Below are 15,748 nucleotides of genomic sequence, written 5' to 3'. Positions count from 1 at the left end.
CCCCTACCAAGGAGTGGACAATGTACACTTAGAGGTGCATGGATGTAATCTTTTGATAATGTTATCATTTCTAGTGCTGATTATAATATGTAAGACTGAAACTGTAAATATGTGAATACACTATTGTTTATAATTGCAAATTAAGCTGTCATGAGGGTGGAGACTGGGAATTTTACTCCAGGACTATAGCTATGATTACAGCTTTTCAGCCAAAACGCATCAGCAGCAAGTCTGGGAGTAAGCTCCTACTCTCCATCCACATTACCGCTGTGGGTGAAGTAATTCCTGAAAGTGGATATATTAAAAATTGTGGGAAATAAAAGCTATATTTTAACTTCGCTGAGAGTGCTCCTTCATTAAATTTCTTGGAGGTTGTGTGTGCAGAGCTATTCAGACAGACACAACATGCCTTTTGTTATGTTTCCTGCTACTACACACTAATTCCAAACTGTACAGTTAATGTTAACAAAACTTGCTAATGTAAAGCACTGGTAAAACCAAGAAGGCAAGCATTCCGTACAAGTGGCGAAAATCTGTTTTAGTCACAGTAGAAGTTAAGGATAAACCTTAACTATCATGATAGGAAAATCCTTAAATGTGGTAAAATGTCAAATAGAAAGCAAGAAAGTTGTTTCGCTTTAGACATCTAAAGTGTAACTTCTCCTTCAAATTCAGAACCCTCTATAGCTAGATAAACATTTTTCAAACTAAAATTTGTCTTTCTAAAATTATTTGAAGGACCTCACAGGACTTAAAAGATTGGTTAGATAATCTCACCAGACTGGAGAGCTTTACATCATTGGGCCCTTAGTGAGATGCACACCATTTAATGTAAAATTTGCCTTTAGAGAATCCTGTTATGGATCTTGTGCCATTTATAGATATTTATTAAAAATTTCATCTGAGCAGAGAGATTTAGAGAATTGGGCCCCAAGTAAGAACAAACATTATAATCGCCATTATATGTCATTTTCAAAATATTTTATATCATATCATATTTGTTGCCTTTTTTTTAAGCCATTGTAACAATGATATTGGGATTGTCATAATTCAAAATAACTAAATCTTACAAACTCTTCAAAATCTTAAAGCAAGAAAGTATTAGAGTAATGATATTAGCAACAACCTTGAGAGAATACCTCTTTGAATAATTGCGAAAAAAATAAATATATGCATGTGTGTACTTTGTATCACCAATCTATGAAATGCTGTTCAAACAATAATCCATTATGTTTTACTTATACAATATCCAGCTAGAGTGAAAAAATCTACACCTTTGATTTGAGTGCAGATCCATTATTTACATAATCTAAATTTAAATACATATATATTTGCAAACACATATATGTATATATAAACACATACTAATATATAGCCTTTTTTCCACCCCTGTATGTGTGTGTGTATGTGCGCATGTGTAAATATATATATATATATATATATATATATATATACGTGTGTGTGTGTGTGTATATATATATATATATATATATATATATATATATATATATATATGTGTGTGTATATATATAAAAAAAAAATATATATATATATATATATATATATACACACACCCGTATAAATGTATAATATATATTTTTTTATATATATTAAATTAACTTTTTAAATTTTAATGTGCATAACATGATCTATAATCGGACTACTGGATTTAAAAATAAATAAAAAATAAATGTAATCTTACACTAGGAATAGATGTTGAAAATGTTTTTCTTGGGTTTGTAAACAATGACGTAAAAACAAAGGGCTGCTTAATAAAGCACACATCTTTACACCCATGAAAACAACAATCAGTCTCTCAAAAATGACTTTGCAGTTAAACACGATACTGTTTAATAATAAAAAAAATAATAATAAAAAAGCACAGAATCAACTGAAAGATTAATCCATATAAATTAGATGAAAAGACAGCGCCACTGGTATTTTTAAGAGCAGATATGTACAGTCATTTGAACAGTGTTTACCTTTACGCCTTTATAGTGTTAAAAATCCATAACAAATTGATTGACTCGTTACTATACATTGCATTGATTGAACCTTTAACAGTCACAGAAAAACAAAAAGCAATTTGTCCAAGTTGTACATATGCGTCACCAATGCTTCTACCCATTCCAGCTTCAACTGTATTACTTTCACAAAATGTATATAACACATTAAGTAATCTGGATTAAACCAAGATGTTAAAAATCACATAAATGTTGTGCAAATTGGAAATATTATATTACATTTACAATGTTCATGAAAGTATTTTTCAAGCCAAAAAAATGGTATTGACATAGCCCATTCTTAGTTTTGTTACATAAGATTTGAAGGCTTAAGTTATAACGTGACCCACACAGTAGACAAACATTGTTTGTTATGCAGAATATTTTACTGAGCAAGGAATGTAGCTAAAATATTAACATTTGCTTTTCAATTTAGAGAAATTTAAAGTTTTGTGCTAGGGTGTACAGATGACAGTTGAGTAGAGGGGAAAGCAGATTGAGGGTTGATAGGTGTTAAGGGATAAATGCTGTTGTGTAGTAAATCTCCATATGAAGATCCTACAGGTGTTGCAGAAGCCAAATGTCTGTACAACTGTTGTGAGTTAGTGGAGTTAGTTAGATATTGTCTCTGCATCATAAAGGAATGGAGGGTCAAAGGTTGCATTAGAGGTGAAAGCACAGTCTGGTTTTTCAAGTACTGTAGAGGGTGAGAATAGGTAGTTGGTATGCGAGAGTTAAGCCCACCACATAACCCTCCAGGATATATTCCAGGAAAGATATGTGATGAAAGTGGGTACTTGTGACTGTCCATCATGCTACTAGAATGAATATCATGCACCGATTTGCTGCTTTCTCCATCTTGAGCAGTATATGTCTCTTTCACAGATATCTCCTTTGGTAAATTCAGAGGAGATACAGCTCTAATTTTCTTTTCACTAATAGGATTGTCCATATCATCTAAGTTTCTTTTCAATGATCTTGATGTCCCAAAGTTCTGTGTGCCGGATTTGCCAACTGTGATTGGATGAACCAAACCTTCCATCTTTCTTAAATGATCAAGTCTTGCGTTATGCGACTTAGGTCTGTGGATGGATTCTGCATTTCTTTTAGAAGCAGACATGGACATGGGTAAAACTCTACATGCTTTGGGATTACAGTCTATTCCCACACCTTTGTTATTTTGAACTTGAAAAAGATGGTGGGTTTTGCTTTCCTGTGGTACCATTTGATGGGAAACATTGGATGCTGCCATTTTTGTATTATGTTTGTGCATAGATTTGGGAAGGCTCAAATCAGTTGGCTGATCATCTGTGTTTTCACATGAATTCTGTTTTTCATGTTGGTGCAAAGAATGTTGGTAATGAAGTTTTTCTTGATGTTTGTGCAGTGTTAAAGAAGACACATTCTCTGAATCTCTGATTGTTTCCCGAGGATGGTATTTTGCTGAATGTTCATTGTGAAGATGGTGTTCTGTTTGCCTATACAACCTGTGCAAATGAGGTGATGAATAAAAATCAGCAAAAAAACTAGGCATATTTGAATGTTGCTGTACTCTTTTTTCATTTTTATCTTTCATTTCATGCATGCTAGCTTTTAAAGAATAAGATTCAGCAAGTAAACTCTGATTATGCTTTGAGAATTCACAACGGTAAGAATCTGTTTTGTTTGATATATTGTTTTTATATGAGTCATTTGTTGGCTTTTTTTCCTCTGTGCTTTTTTGTTTAAAACTTTGTACATGTTGTATCACAGATGGTCGGTTTATTGGAACAGATTCAGAGTTAGATAATTGGTGAGTCTGTAACGATGATGATGTTGTTTCAGTTTTGGAACTTAATTTCTTTTTGCTTATTAGGGGTGGTGGGGAGCCATAGGGGTAACTTCCAGGTAGTGTAGCCCCACTAACCTGTGATAAAAGCTTCTTTTTGGCCAACGGGGACATAATTCCTGGATTCCCTCTTGAATACAGAAGTGGAGTATAGGTGAACGAGGAGTCATCATTCATGGAAATAGCAGTATCTTTCTCTTTAAGCATGTCAAGAGTTTGTACAAGATAAACTTTGGGATTCTGTTTTAAAGCGTTTTGTAATAGTTTGCTGTCCAATGGATTTTTTAGGCCTTCAGATCCCAAAGGATTAACTTTTACAGTACAGTTTGCAATATAATCTGGCATATCTGGAAGTTTTTCATCCTCAATGTTGAGTTCATCCTGCAACTGCACCTGAATTGTGGGAAACATATTAAACTGTTCATCGTGCGTTTCATTTTCTAATGGGTCTGTAAAATCTTGTTTGTTTTGCTCTTGTTTTGTAATTTGTGCAGTTTCATTAGACATTTGTGGTTGTTCGTCTGCTTGGCTGGAATCAATCTCTTTAACATGAGTCGGTGAGTCATTGGGAATAGGATCCTTAAGCAGATGCTCGTCTTCCTTCACATGGTCATCATTAGAGATTGTCTCATCCAACTCCTCTTTTTCCACAGACGAAGGTTGTTTTATTTCTGATATTGTCGATTCACAATAATCTACAGATGTTTTTGTCTCCTCTGACTCACACACATTTGATATATGTATTCCATCTTCTTCCAAATTACTGTCATCATTAAGTGGAATCTAAAAAAATAAAAAAATACAGTATTAATATTTAATTAATTAATTGTTTCAGTGTCAAAGAGCCCATGTTCAAATTAATTAAATGGGCATTGTAGTCATGTTTTTCTTTGTTTCATCTAAACCCTTTTAAGTTGTTTAATTTAGTTTTATGTATTTTTATTTTATTTATTTTTACTATGAATTTGTGTCCCATATACTAAGCACTGAAAAAATTGCCAGATTTTTTTATACAAATGAATGATAACAAAATATATATATTTAAAGGGGTACTGAGCACCCATATTTTCATTCATGATTCAGATAGAACATGCAATTTTAAGCAACCTTCTAATTTACTTCTATTATCAATTTTCTTTGTTCTCTTGCTATCTTTATTTGAAAAAGAAAGCATCTAAGCTAAGGAGCCAGCAAATGTTTGGTTCAGAACCATGGACAAGCACCCAGGTTGTTCACCAAAAATGGGCCGGCATCTAAACTTACATTCTTACTTTTCAAATAAACATACCAAGAGATTGAAGAAAAATTGATAATAGGAGTAAATGAGAAAGTTTCTTAAAATTGCCTGCTCTATCTGAATCACGAAAGAATTTTTTTGGGTTCAGTGTCCCTTTTAAAGGAACATAAAACACAATTTTTTTCTTTCATGATTCAGATAGAACATACAATTTTAAACAACTTTCCAATGTACTTATTTTATCAAATTTTCTTTGTTTTCTTGTTTTTCTTTGTTGATAAGCAGGAAGGTAAGTACAGGAGTGTGCACAAGGTTGCAGCCCTATATGGCAGCAGTTTTGCCACAATGTTCTACATTAGCAAGAGCATTAGATGGCAGAACTATCTCCTGTCATGTAGTTTTGCACGCTTCCAAATTTGATAATAGAAGTAAATTGGAAACTTTTTTTTTAAAATTGTATCCTCCATCTGAAAGAACATTGGATTTAAGTTCCTTTAAGCTTATGTCCCATGTTCAGTGAAACAACATTTTATATATTTTGATACCTCTCCACCAATGATGCTACAGGAGTTGTCCCTAGCAACCAGTAAGCACTAATACAATATAATCAGTTGTCCCTAGCAACCAGTAAGCACTAATACAATATAATCAGTTGTCCATAACCTGCATTACCTGTTGCTAACAAGTTAAAATAAAACTGCTTTAACTTGCTTGATATAAAATGACTTACATTATCCATTTCATGTCCTCATCGAACAACTATTATTTCATTTCTCACTGAATAACTCATGTAATTTGTATTTCTATATTTATTTACATTAGAGGGTACTTTGTTTTATGATTGACTATTTAAAATGTAAATAATAACTATATACAGGTACAACCACATACAAAAAATATAATGGCATCAATATGAGATGTTGTTATCTTTTAGATCAGATATTTGCTAACTAAATAATGTAGTTCTAGAGCAAACACTGGGTTATTGAATCTGACAAAGACTTTAAAAGGAATCTTAATACTGACATTTGCTATGAACTCCATGTGTGTTATCAAAAGATTGAAAATGAGGCTGTCAGTGTTCAGATAGATATGTACAGTTACTAACATCTCTTTCTTTTGCTTAAATAAGTAGCCATCAGTGTGCTGCCGCGCACATATTCTCTAATAATAAAGCTTGCACTCACAATGCATACCATTCATTCTATTATGTAGTCTACTAACCTCTAACCTGTATGGTCATTAGAATGTTCCATCTGGGAAACTACAGACTGATGGGCTTTTATGAAGAAAACATTGAGTGAATTCTTCTTATTTTTTTTGTCTATTTCTTGTTAATATATGAAACATCAATGGAACATCAAGAAAGTTATTATCTAAATGCTTTACTGCTGGTCATCACATTCGGATGAATATAAAAAAAAAACTAATGATTCACAACTGTTTTGAAGATAGATGTCTGTACAGTTTCTTTGTAATACCTTTCTGTGTTTGGGTTTCTTATTAGTTAAAGACTTTTAGTTATCTTCACTGGATATTTTCCCTTTAATAACAGTTCCATTCACTTAAAATACCACCATTAGTTCTTTAATAAGTATTGAGCTATCAGTGGTCTTTTGAGCTTATTCAATTACATAAAAATAGCAGACTGATGAGTTAATGCAATGGAAAAGAATAATAATATTCTCAAAGTCCTCAGCTCGATCATTTGTTTCTGTTCAGCAATAGCTTTAATGAATTTCCAAACCAACATCAATTGTTAAGCCAAATCGTTTTTTTTTTTGTGTGTCTAAATTGCAAAAATGGAATTGAGATTTCAAGTATGTGTAAATTAAATAGAGACACATGCAGGACAGCGAGACGTAACTGATGGTCAAATTACCACGTAATTACTATGTAATAAACTTACAATGCAATTAATATGGAAGTCATTAATCTAACTCTGTTGTACTGTTTATACATAGCTTGCTCTGTAGGTTTAAATTGTAATTGTAACGTAAGCATTGCTTAAATATAAGAAACAATGAGAAAAACTAATAAAAAGAAAATACTAATTTGCATATAAATAAAAAAGGCACTTGAAACACAAACATTTCCTTTCATGATTCAAATAAAGTATGTGATTTTATACAATGTTCCAATTTACTTTTATTGTCAAATTTGCTTTATTCTCATGGTGGTATATGTTAAACAAGCAGCTAGGCACTACTGGGAGCTAGCTGAACACATCGGGTGAACCAATAAAAAGAGGCATTTTATGTGCAGCCACCAATCAGTAGCTAGCTCCCAGTAATACATTGCTGCCCCTGAGCCTACCTAGTTATGCTTTTAAACTAAGGATACCAAGAATATGGCATACATTAGATAACAGAAGTAAAATGGAAAATCACGTTCTGTCTGAATCATGAAATAAAAATTTGGGGTTTCATGTCCCTTTAAGAGGATTTTTTTTAATACATGGAATAGTAAATAATAGGTATGTGCATAAATTCGGAATTTGCCATTCGTTTCACAAATAAATGCTGAATATGGCTGCCGGCAGCAGCGTTTAACAAAATAAATCCAGTGGTGAAAATAGCCAAAGTGCAACACACAAATTCTGGATTTGCACAGATATTTGTGTGTTGCACTTTAATACTAATGCACCGGAACTCACCAGGTGTGCAAGTTTAACCAATGAGCATTTGTCTTTTTAACAAATTATTTGTTTTTACTATTTAGATCATTTTTGGGGACCATCAAAAAAATAGTCTTTATATAAGATTACTTTTGGAATTTTTATTTTTAATATAATTTGCAAAATTTAATATCATATGGGCTGAATACACTCATCTAGAAAAACTTGTAAAATGATATATCCACAAAAATACCCATAGACATGGGGGTTTTCTGAAAAAAATCAAGTTTTTTTTGACTGATTGTGATCAACTCAGATTTATTTTAGATAAATCTCTATTTAGTGTGGACGAATTTAGAAAATAGAATGTGTATTTTAGTAATCATTCCCCATACCTGTATATCAAATAAGAGCTGTTTAATTTTTCAAATCAAAAATAAAATAAAAAATATTTCAAATAAGAGTATTTCAAATGTTTCCTGACATGCAAATATTAAATCCAGAATGTTTACATATTTCACTATTTTGTGTTATGGAATCTAAATTAAGGAGCTATCCTGATCAAGGACCGACTCTTTTTCCATTTCACTATACCAACCACATGCCTCATACACAGAACGAATGTCTAGTGGCAAATGCAAATTTAATTCCCAGCAGCAATCAATACACAGAGGATCTGCTTCTAATTTTTCAAAGTAAATTTTAAATATATTTGGATAGTGTGCTTAGTCATGCTTCTGTCATAATCACACCCCTAAGGGGATATGGCTGCACCTCCCTGATGAGCCCCATAAAAGGCCAAAATGATCATTAGTGATTGCCACATTTCTTGTTCAAAGGAAGACTACGTGGTATTTTTGGGCTGGACCATCTGTTTTATGTGGGATCAGACTGGTATAATTTGAGAAAGTTCTATTCTGTAAAAAGCACAATTGGGCTAAAAGAGGCTGCTCCCAGGTAGTGACCCTCCAAAGAACAAGCTAGTGAGCCATTGTATGTTCCTGATTGAGCACTTCTTTTCTGTCATTATTTGTAAATATACTGTAACTACACCCTCAGCATATGGGTAAATAATATAACTTTTTAAAAACATACAGTATGTTCCCAATTGCCAAATTAAGTTGTTTTAATTTAGCTGAAAAGTTATATAAGAAAATTACTATATTTCACTATAATAAAATATGTATATTTCATGTGGTGTACAGAATTATAGTCCATAGAGATTTTTAAAACATGTAATCACTATACAAAGATCATTATTATTTTTCTTTTTAATTGTCTGTTCACTGTATTGAAAAGCTATGAATAAGAAAAAAAAGATTTAGTTGCCATTGGAAACTCATTTTTAAAATGTGTCCATTATCATTGTTCCTTACAGAAAGCATAAACAATTTAGAGGTATGGGTCCAAAAATGAAAATTAACACAAAAAAAAATACCAAAGAGCTATTGCATGAATTGATTTTTCTAAAACACAATGAACTGAAAAGGTTATTCTTAAAATGTGTTGTGTGTGAAAAGAAAAATCTGTCATGGTGTAAAAACACTACAACTTTGAACTGATACTAAATCTACTGAATCACTGCTTATAAAAACCTTAATAAATAAGCCATATAGGTTAAGTAAAAATTTATGAAATCTTGCTTTTAAAATGAGCTGTTAATGTGCGATTTTCTACTTCTGAGTTTTACCTTATAGAGCTCTAAAAAGGTAAAAATTATATTAAAAGCTCTGTAGATCGCTTAGAGGGATCTCTGCATTTCTGTATTAAAACGCACAACTGAAATTAAATAACATAGAACTGTATTCATTTTATGCCTTGTAATTAATATCTAGCTGAGCAAAAAAAAACATTAATTTAAATTGCGGACATTTCAATTTGTTTTCCCATATACACTATTATAAAATAAGAAATACTAAGTCCAAGTGAATAAAACTCTCATTATATTAAGTTCAATTAATTACTCAAAGTAATTATAGTATTGTACACTCTAGACTTTGTATTTTCTATGTTTTTATAGTAGGTTACGTAAGAAAACAAATTTAAATAGCTGCAATTTAAATTAATATTTTTATCCATGTTAAATGTGTCTTCCAATTGCACAAGGTATTAATTGGGTGTGATTCATATTCCTGTAGGTCTGAACAGAATGCAACAGAGCTATTTTATTCTCCTGTCCAATAAAAATTCAGTGTACGGCTTCACCATTAAAATTTGGCAAGCTTGGTTGAAATATATTTATGAAAGCAATTTTAGCAGAAACAAAATACATGGTAATTAAATACAGGTCATTTGGCTTGTAGAATTTTTTTTGTTTAGTTTTTCAAGCTCAGTATTTTTATTTTGTTTCCAAATGTCATGCTAGGTGCTGTCAAAATGACCCCTTAACATATGCTACCTCCCCTAAATATTGCCACCTTAGGCACAAGCCTAAGCCTAGTTGGTCCTAAGTCAAAATATGCCCCTGCTTACAATTAGAGTAGCCACCTTTTCTGGAAATAAAATGTTAATTGGCATAAATTTGCATAAATAATTATATAGCATATATAAGGAAATAAAGCTGCTAGGACTGTTTTTAAATGGACAGTAAACAATAAGGGCTAGATTAACTGCACTAGAAGTAAGCTTTTTGCGTGCATAGGGTTGCGCTCGCATTATGAGTTAAAAGTAAACTTTTTGCTTGTGCGCTAGCCCAACCCTTGTAAAAAGCGTGCACAATAACATATTCCCCCAAAGAAGTCAATGGAGCAAAAAAAGTGGGGGAAAAACCGAACTCCCTAATATATATATATATATATATATATATATATATATATATATATATATATATATATATATATATATATAATTTTTGGTGGTGGTATAGCACTCACAGGAACATCCTTTGTATATCCTGCCCGGGGTGCGTTTCAAAATTAAATCCATACAGCCAAAATAAAAAGCACTCACCGGGTCTTGATTTAAATACACCTGTTTATTATATGTGACGTTTCGGGGTTACACCCGTCCTCAGACAATTATGCTTTAATGATTGTCTGAGGATGGGGGTAACCCCGAAACATCACATATATTAAACAGGTATATTTGAATCAAGACCCGGTGAGTGCTTTTTATTTTGGCTGTTTGTGTATATATATATATATATTTGCAGAACATTGGAATGTGAAATATTTACAGAAAATACATAATATAACATCTTTGAGCCCTTACAACTTTTTTGTGCAATATTTTTTATTAGATGGTGGTGTTATGAGTGTAACTGTACTTTGTAATGTATTTTTTAATGTGTTTTTTTTAATGTGTTTTGTGATACTTTTTCACAAAATAGTTAACCAGAGCTCTGAGGTTGCGCTAACCTGACCCGCGTTAACTTTAATTGCTTTCAAACAATCACATTTACTTTAAACTTGTAATACGAGCGGAAAACCCGACCCGCCTAAACAGCCGCGATAAACCCCTTATCGCTTGCATGTAACTGTTAATGAGCACTGGTAATCTGGCCCTAAATAAATGCTAGATAGAATGATACATTCAAAGAAAAGTCTGAGAATAACAAAAAAAAATTTTTAAAGTTTCAATAGCTGTTTAAATTTTGACAAAATAAGTGTAAGCTTTAGTGTCAATCTGCGGCGGACAGGGGCATACATACGTGCCTCTGTCTGCCGCAGCTTGCCTCTGGCGGGCTGAATTCCGCTGGCGGAATTCTGCATTGCACACGAGCGCTATTTTGTGCTCACGTGCAATCCGCCCCCTACCCGCGCACAGCCAATCACACTCGGGCAGGAGCTGTCATTCTCCTCGGCCCGACGAGACTGGGGAAATTAAAATTCGCCACCTTAGAGATTGAAATTCGCCACCGGATGACAGATGCTTGTTAAATATGGACTGCAGGTTCTCTTGTGAGAACCTGCAGTCGTAGGGGGTCGAAAGGTTTGCGAAGCCTTTGATAAATCGACCGTTTAGTGTCTATATAACAATGGGAGCTGCCATATTCCTTCTCTGCTGTGGCCAGTTAGAGACAGTTATAAATAGGTCACTAGAGTGTGCAGCCAATAGCTGTGTAGAATTAAACGGTTTTCTGCATTTTCATTTCTAACCCACAATTTCAGAATGGAATTACAGGAAGAGGGGGACAAAATAAATAATGAACGTATATGGCAGAGTTTTTTAAATGATTTATCATTTTATATCACCATCTCAAAGTGTTTAATGTCCTTTTAAATGATCATTGGTTTATATTATGATTCCAGCACAGATAAAATAAGTCTTACCGTTATAGCATCTGTATTTATTTGTTTATCTTTATTTTTAACTTTGAGCTGATCCTTAAAGGGACAATAAAGTCAAATTTAGAACGTTTGTGATTCAGACAGAGCATGCAATTTTACACAACAATTTGCTTTCATTATAAAAGATGTTTTTTTCTTCTGGTATCCTTTGTTGAAGAGTAAACCTGTTTTATACTATGTATAACATTGTTATAAACATTGTTGCATACACTGCTGCTAGTTGGCTAAAGACACGTGCACACTGCTGAGCTCACCTAGAATTACTCTTTAACAAAAGATTTTAAGAAAACTAAACAAAATTGATAATATAAGTAAACTGAAAAGTTGTTTAAAAATTCATGCTCTATCCAATCCAATTAACTTTAATTTTGCCTTTACCGTCCCTTTAACAATACTGGCCATGTTGGTAAAATGCCGGCTGGGTGGCAACCTTATTCACAACTCATTCCAAGTCTAAGTTTCAGATTCCAATTTTTAATCATTTATGAACATTAGTCATCTGTTAAAGGGGCATAACAGCATAAAAAGAAAATGCTTTAATGTGTTACAGTATGTTATTATAGCACTGTTGCATATAATTATGTGTTTATCTCTGTAAAAGGGTTAAACACATAGTTAAAGTCAGATCCACAGCAGCAATGCACTACTGGTAACTAGCTTAACACATATGGCGAGTCAGTATGAAAATGTATATGTGTGTAGCCACCAATCACCTGCCGCACCTGAGCCTACCTAGGTATGCTTCTCAACAAGGGATACCAAGGGAACAAAGTCAATTTCATATTAGAAGTAAATTGAATAGTCTCTTAAAATTACAGCTATCTGAATCCTGAAACTTTCATTTTGACTTTTATGTTCCTTTAAGGTCTGTCAGATACATTTTAAAATAGAGAAGAAATAAAATAAATCTAACTTAGGGTCAGATTACAAGTTGAGTGCAAAATATCGCTTCCAAGTGAGATGCAATGCGAACAATTGCACAGAAGCATTGCGCTCACAAGAGCGCCATTCCATAGGCTCCAATAGGAGACACATTCTCATGCAGATAGACACGGCATGAGAACTAGCGCAGGAAAGTCACGCAGCGATGGACAGCAAATATAAATATATATGTATATGAATATATTAACACATAAATATATATGTACATAAGCATATTCAGTATCCCACAAAAGTGAGTACACCCCTCACATTTTTGTAAATATTTTATTATATCGTTTCATGTGACAACACTGAAGAAAGGACACTTTGCTACAATGCAAAGTAGTGAGTGTACAGCCTGTATAACAGTGTACATTTGCTGTCCCCTCAAAATAACAGCAATTAATGTCTAAACTGTTGGCAACAAAAGTGAGTACACCCCTAAGTGGAAATGTCTAAATTGGGCCCAATTAGCCATTTTTCCTCCCCAGTGTCATGTGACTCGTTAGTGTTACAAGGTCTCAGGTGTGAATGGGGAGCAGGTGTGTTACATTTGGTGCCATCGCTCTCACACTCTCTCATACTGGTCACTGGAAGTTCAACATGGCACCTCATGGCAAAGAACTCTGAGGATCTGAAAAAAAAAGAATTGTTGCTCTACATAAAGATGGCCTAGGCTATAAGAAGACTGCCAAGACCCTGAAACTGAGCTGCAGCAAGGTGGGCAAGACCATACAGCGGTTTCACAGGAAAGGTTCCACTCAGAGCAGGCCTCGCCATGGTCAACCAAAGAAGTTGAGTGCACGTGCTCATCGTCCTATCCAGAGGTTGTCTTTGGGAAATAGACGTATGAGTGCTGCCAGCATTGCTGCAGAGGTTGAAGGGGTGATGGGTCAGCCTGTCAGTGATCAGACCATACGCCGCACACTACATCAAATTGGTCTGCATGGCTGTCATCCCAGAAGGAAGCCTCTTCTAAAGATGATACACAAGAAAGCCTGCAAAAAGTTTGTCTGGGCCTGCATGAGTGCTGCCGGAACTGGGGAGCTACAGTTCATTGAGGGAACCATAAATTCCAACATGTACTGTGACATACTAAAGCAGAGCATGATCCCCTCCTTTCGGAGACTGGGCCGCAGGTCGGTATTCCAACATAACGACCCCAAACACACCTCCAAGACCACCACTGCCTTGCTAAAGAAGCTGAGGGTAAAGGTAATGGACTGGCCAAGCATGTCTCCAGACCTAAACCCTATTTACCATCTGTGGAGCATCCTCAAACGGAAGCTGGGGGAGCGCAAGGTCTCTAACATCCACCAGCTCCGTGATGTTGTCATGGAGGAGTGGAAGAGGACTCCTGTGGCAACCTGTGAAGATCTGGGGAACTCCATGCCCAAGAGGGTTAAGGCAATGCTGGAAAATAATGGTGACCACACAAAATATTGACACTTTGGGCCCAATTTGGACATTTCCACTTAGGGGTGTACTCACTTTTGTTGTGACACTTTTGTTTGTTAGACATTAATGGCTGTGTGTTGAGTTATTTTGAGGGGACAGCAAATTTACACTGTTATACAGACTGTACACTCACTACTTTACATTGTAGCAAAGTGTAATTTCTTCAGTTTTGTCACATGAAAAGATATAATAAAATATTCACAAAATGTGAGGGGTGTACTGTAACACCTCGCTTCCGCCACTTTTGTGAGTGCTAATTGCTACTGAAAACACTTGTAATTACTGGTTATTTATCGCATGTCCACAAAAGGGGGAATATGTCTATTTGCGGGCGTGCAATAAATTAGCGCTCCACTTGTAATCTAGCCCTCAGTGTTACATTTACATATAAAGACCACAACTATTTTTTTCCAGTTAATTACACCAGACTCAAAGTTGTAACTATATTATTTTTGTTAGCTCTGAGCTTAAAGGGACATGAAACCCACATTTTTTCTTTCATGATTCAGATAGAGAATACAATTTTAAACAACTTTCCAATTTACTTCTCTTGTTATCCTTTTCTGAAAGGTTTATCTAGGAAAGCTCAGGAGCAGCAAAGAACCTAGGTTCTAGCTGCTGATTGGTGGCTATATAAACCGATTGTTATTGGTTTACCCATGTGTTCAGTTAGCAACCTGTAGTGCATTGCTGCTTATTCAACAAAGCATACCAAGAAAACAAAGAAAATTTGATAATATGAGTAAATTAGAAAGTGGCTCTATCTGAATCATGAAAAAAATTGGGTTTCATATCAGTTTAACATAACTTTTACTATTAAATCTTGAAAATATTATATCTCAGGGCAGAGTATGTTCAGTTTAGGGTAATTACGATTTCTGGGGGGCAGCCTGGATGCTTTGGGTGGGGTTAATATATTTACAATGGTCTATGGAATATAGAATTTAAACTGAGAAAATCATTACAGTAGAACTTATCTCCAAATTCCAGATTGTCCAACAATTTACATGATGATTGGGAGACATGCTCTAAAATTTCTAGCAGAAAGCTGATCTGTCTGTGAGTAAGATAATACTGAGAACACCATGGGTATGTGTACTGTGTATAAAATTAGCAAGGACATATTTTTTTATCTTTAAAATATAATTATGTTAATTTAAATGGACATGAAACCCAACATTTTTCTTTCATGATTCAGCTAGAGACTACAATTTTAAACAACATTCCATTTTACTTCTATTATCTAATTTGCTTTATTCTTTAGATATCCTTTGGTGAAGAAATAGCAATGCACATGGGTGAGCCAATCACACGAGTCATCTATGTGTAACCACCAATCAGCAGCTACTGAGCCTATCTAGATATGCTTTTCAGCAAGGGATATCAAGAGAATGA

The 15,748-nt window shown here is 34.1% G+C and overlaps 1 protein-coding gene across 2 annotated transcripts in view; it reads right to left on the bottom strand.

Moving 5' to 3' along the window:
- Positions 1-1,823: 1,823 nt before the first annotated feature.
- Positions 1,824-15,748, bottom strand: part of ARID5B (AT-rich interaction domain 5B) — a 418,659-nt gene continuing 404,734 nt past the window's right edge. For both annotated transcript variants that reach the window (XM_053692259.1, XM_053692260.1), the window contains one exon: positions 1,824-4,614. In XM_053692259.1, the coding sequence (XP_053548234.1) occupies positions 2,446-4,614 (2,169 nt within the window). In that variant the 3' untranslated portion in view covers positions 1,824-2,445. The remainder of the gene's footprint in view (positions 4,615-15,748) is intronic.

Source organism: Bombina bombina, chromosome 9, assembly GCF_027579735.1.
Source record: "Bombina bombina isolate aBomBom1 chromosome 9, aBomBom1.pri, whole genome shotgun sequence".
Taxonomy (NCBI): domain Eukaryota; kingdom Metazoa; phylum Chordata; class Amphibia; order Anura; family Bombinatoridae; genus Bombina; species Bombina bombina.
The sequence above is the reverse complement of the archived record's forward strand: the minus strand, read 5'-3'. Positions and strand labels throughout refer to the sequence as shown.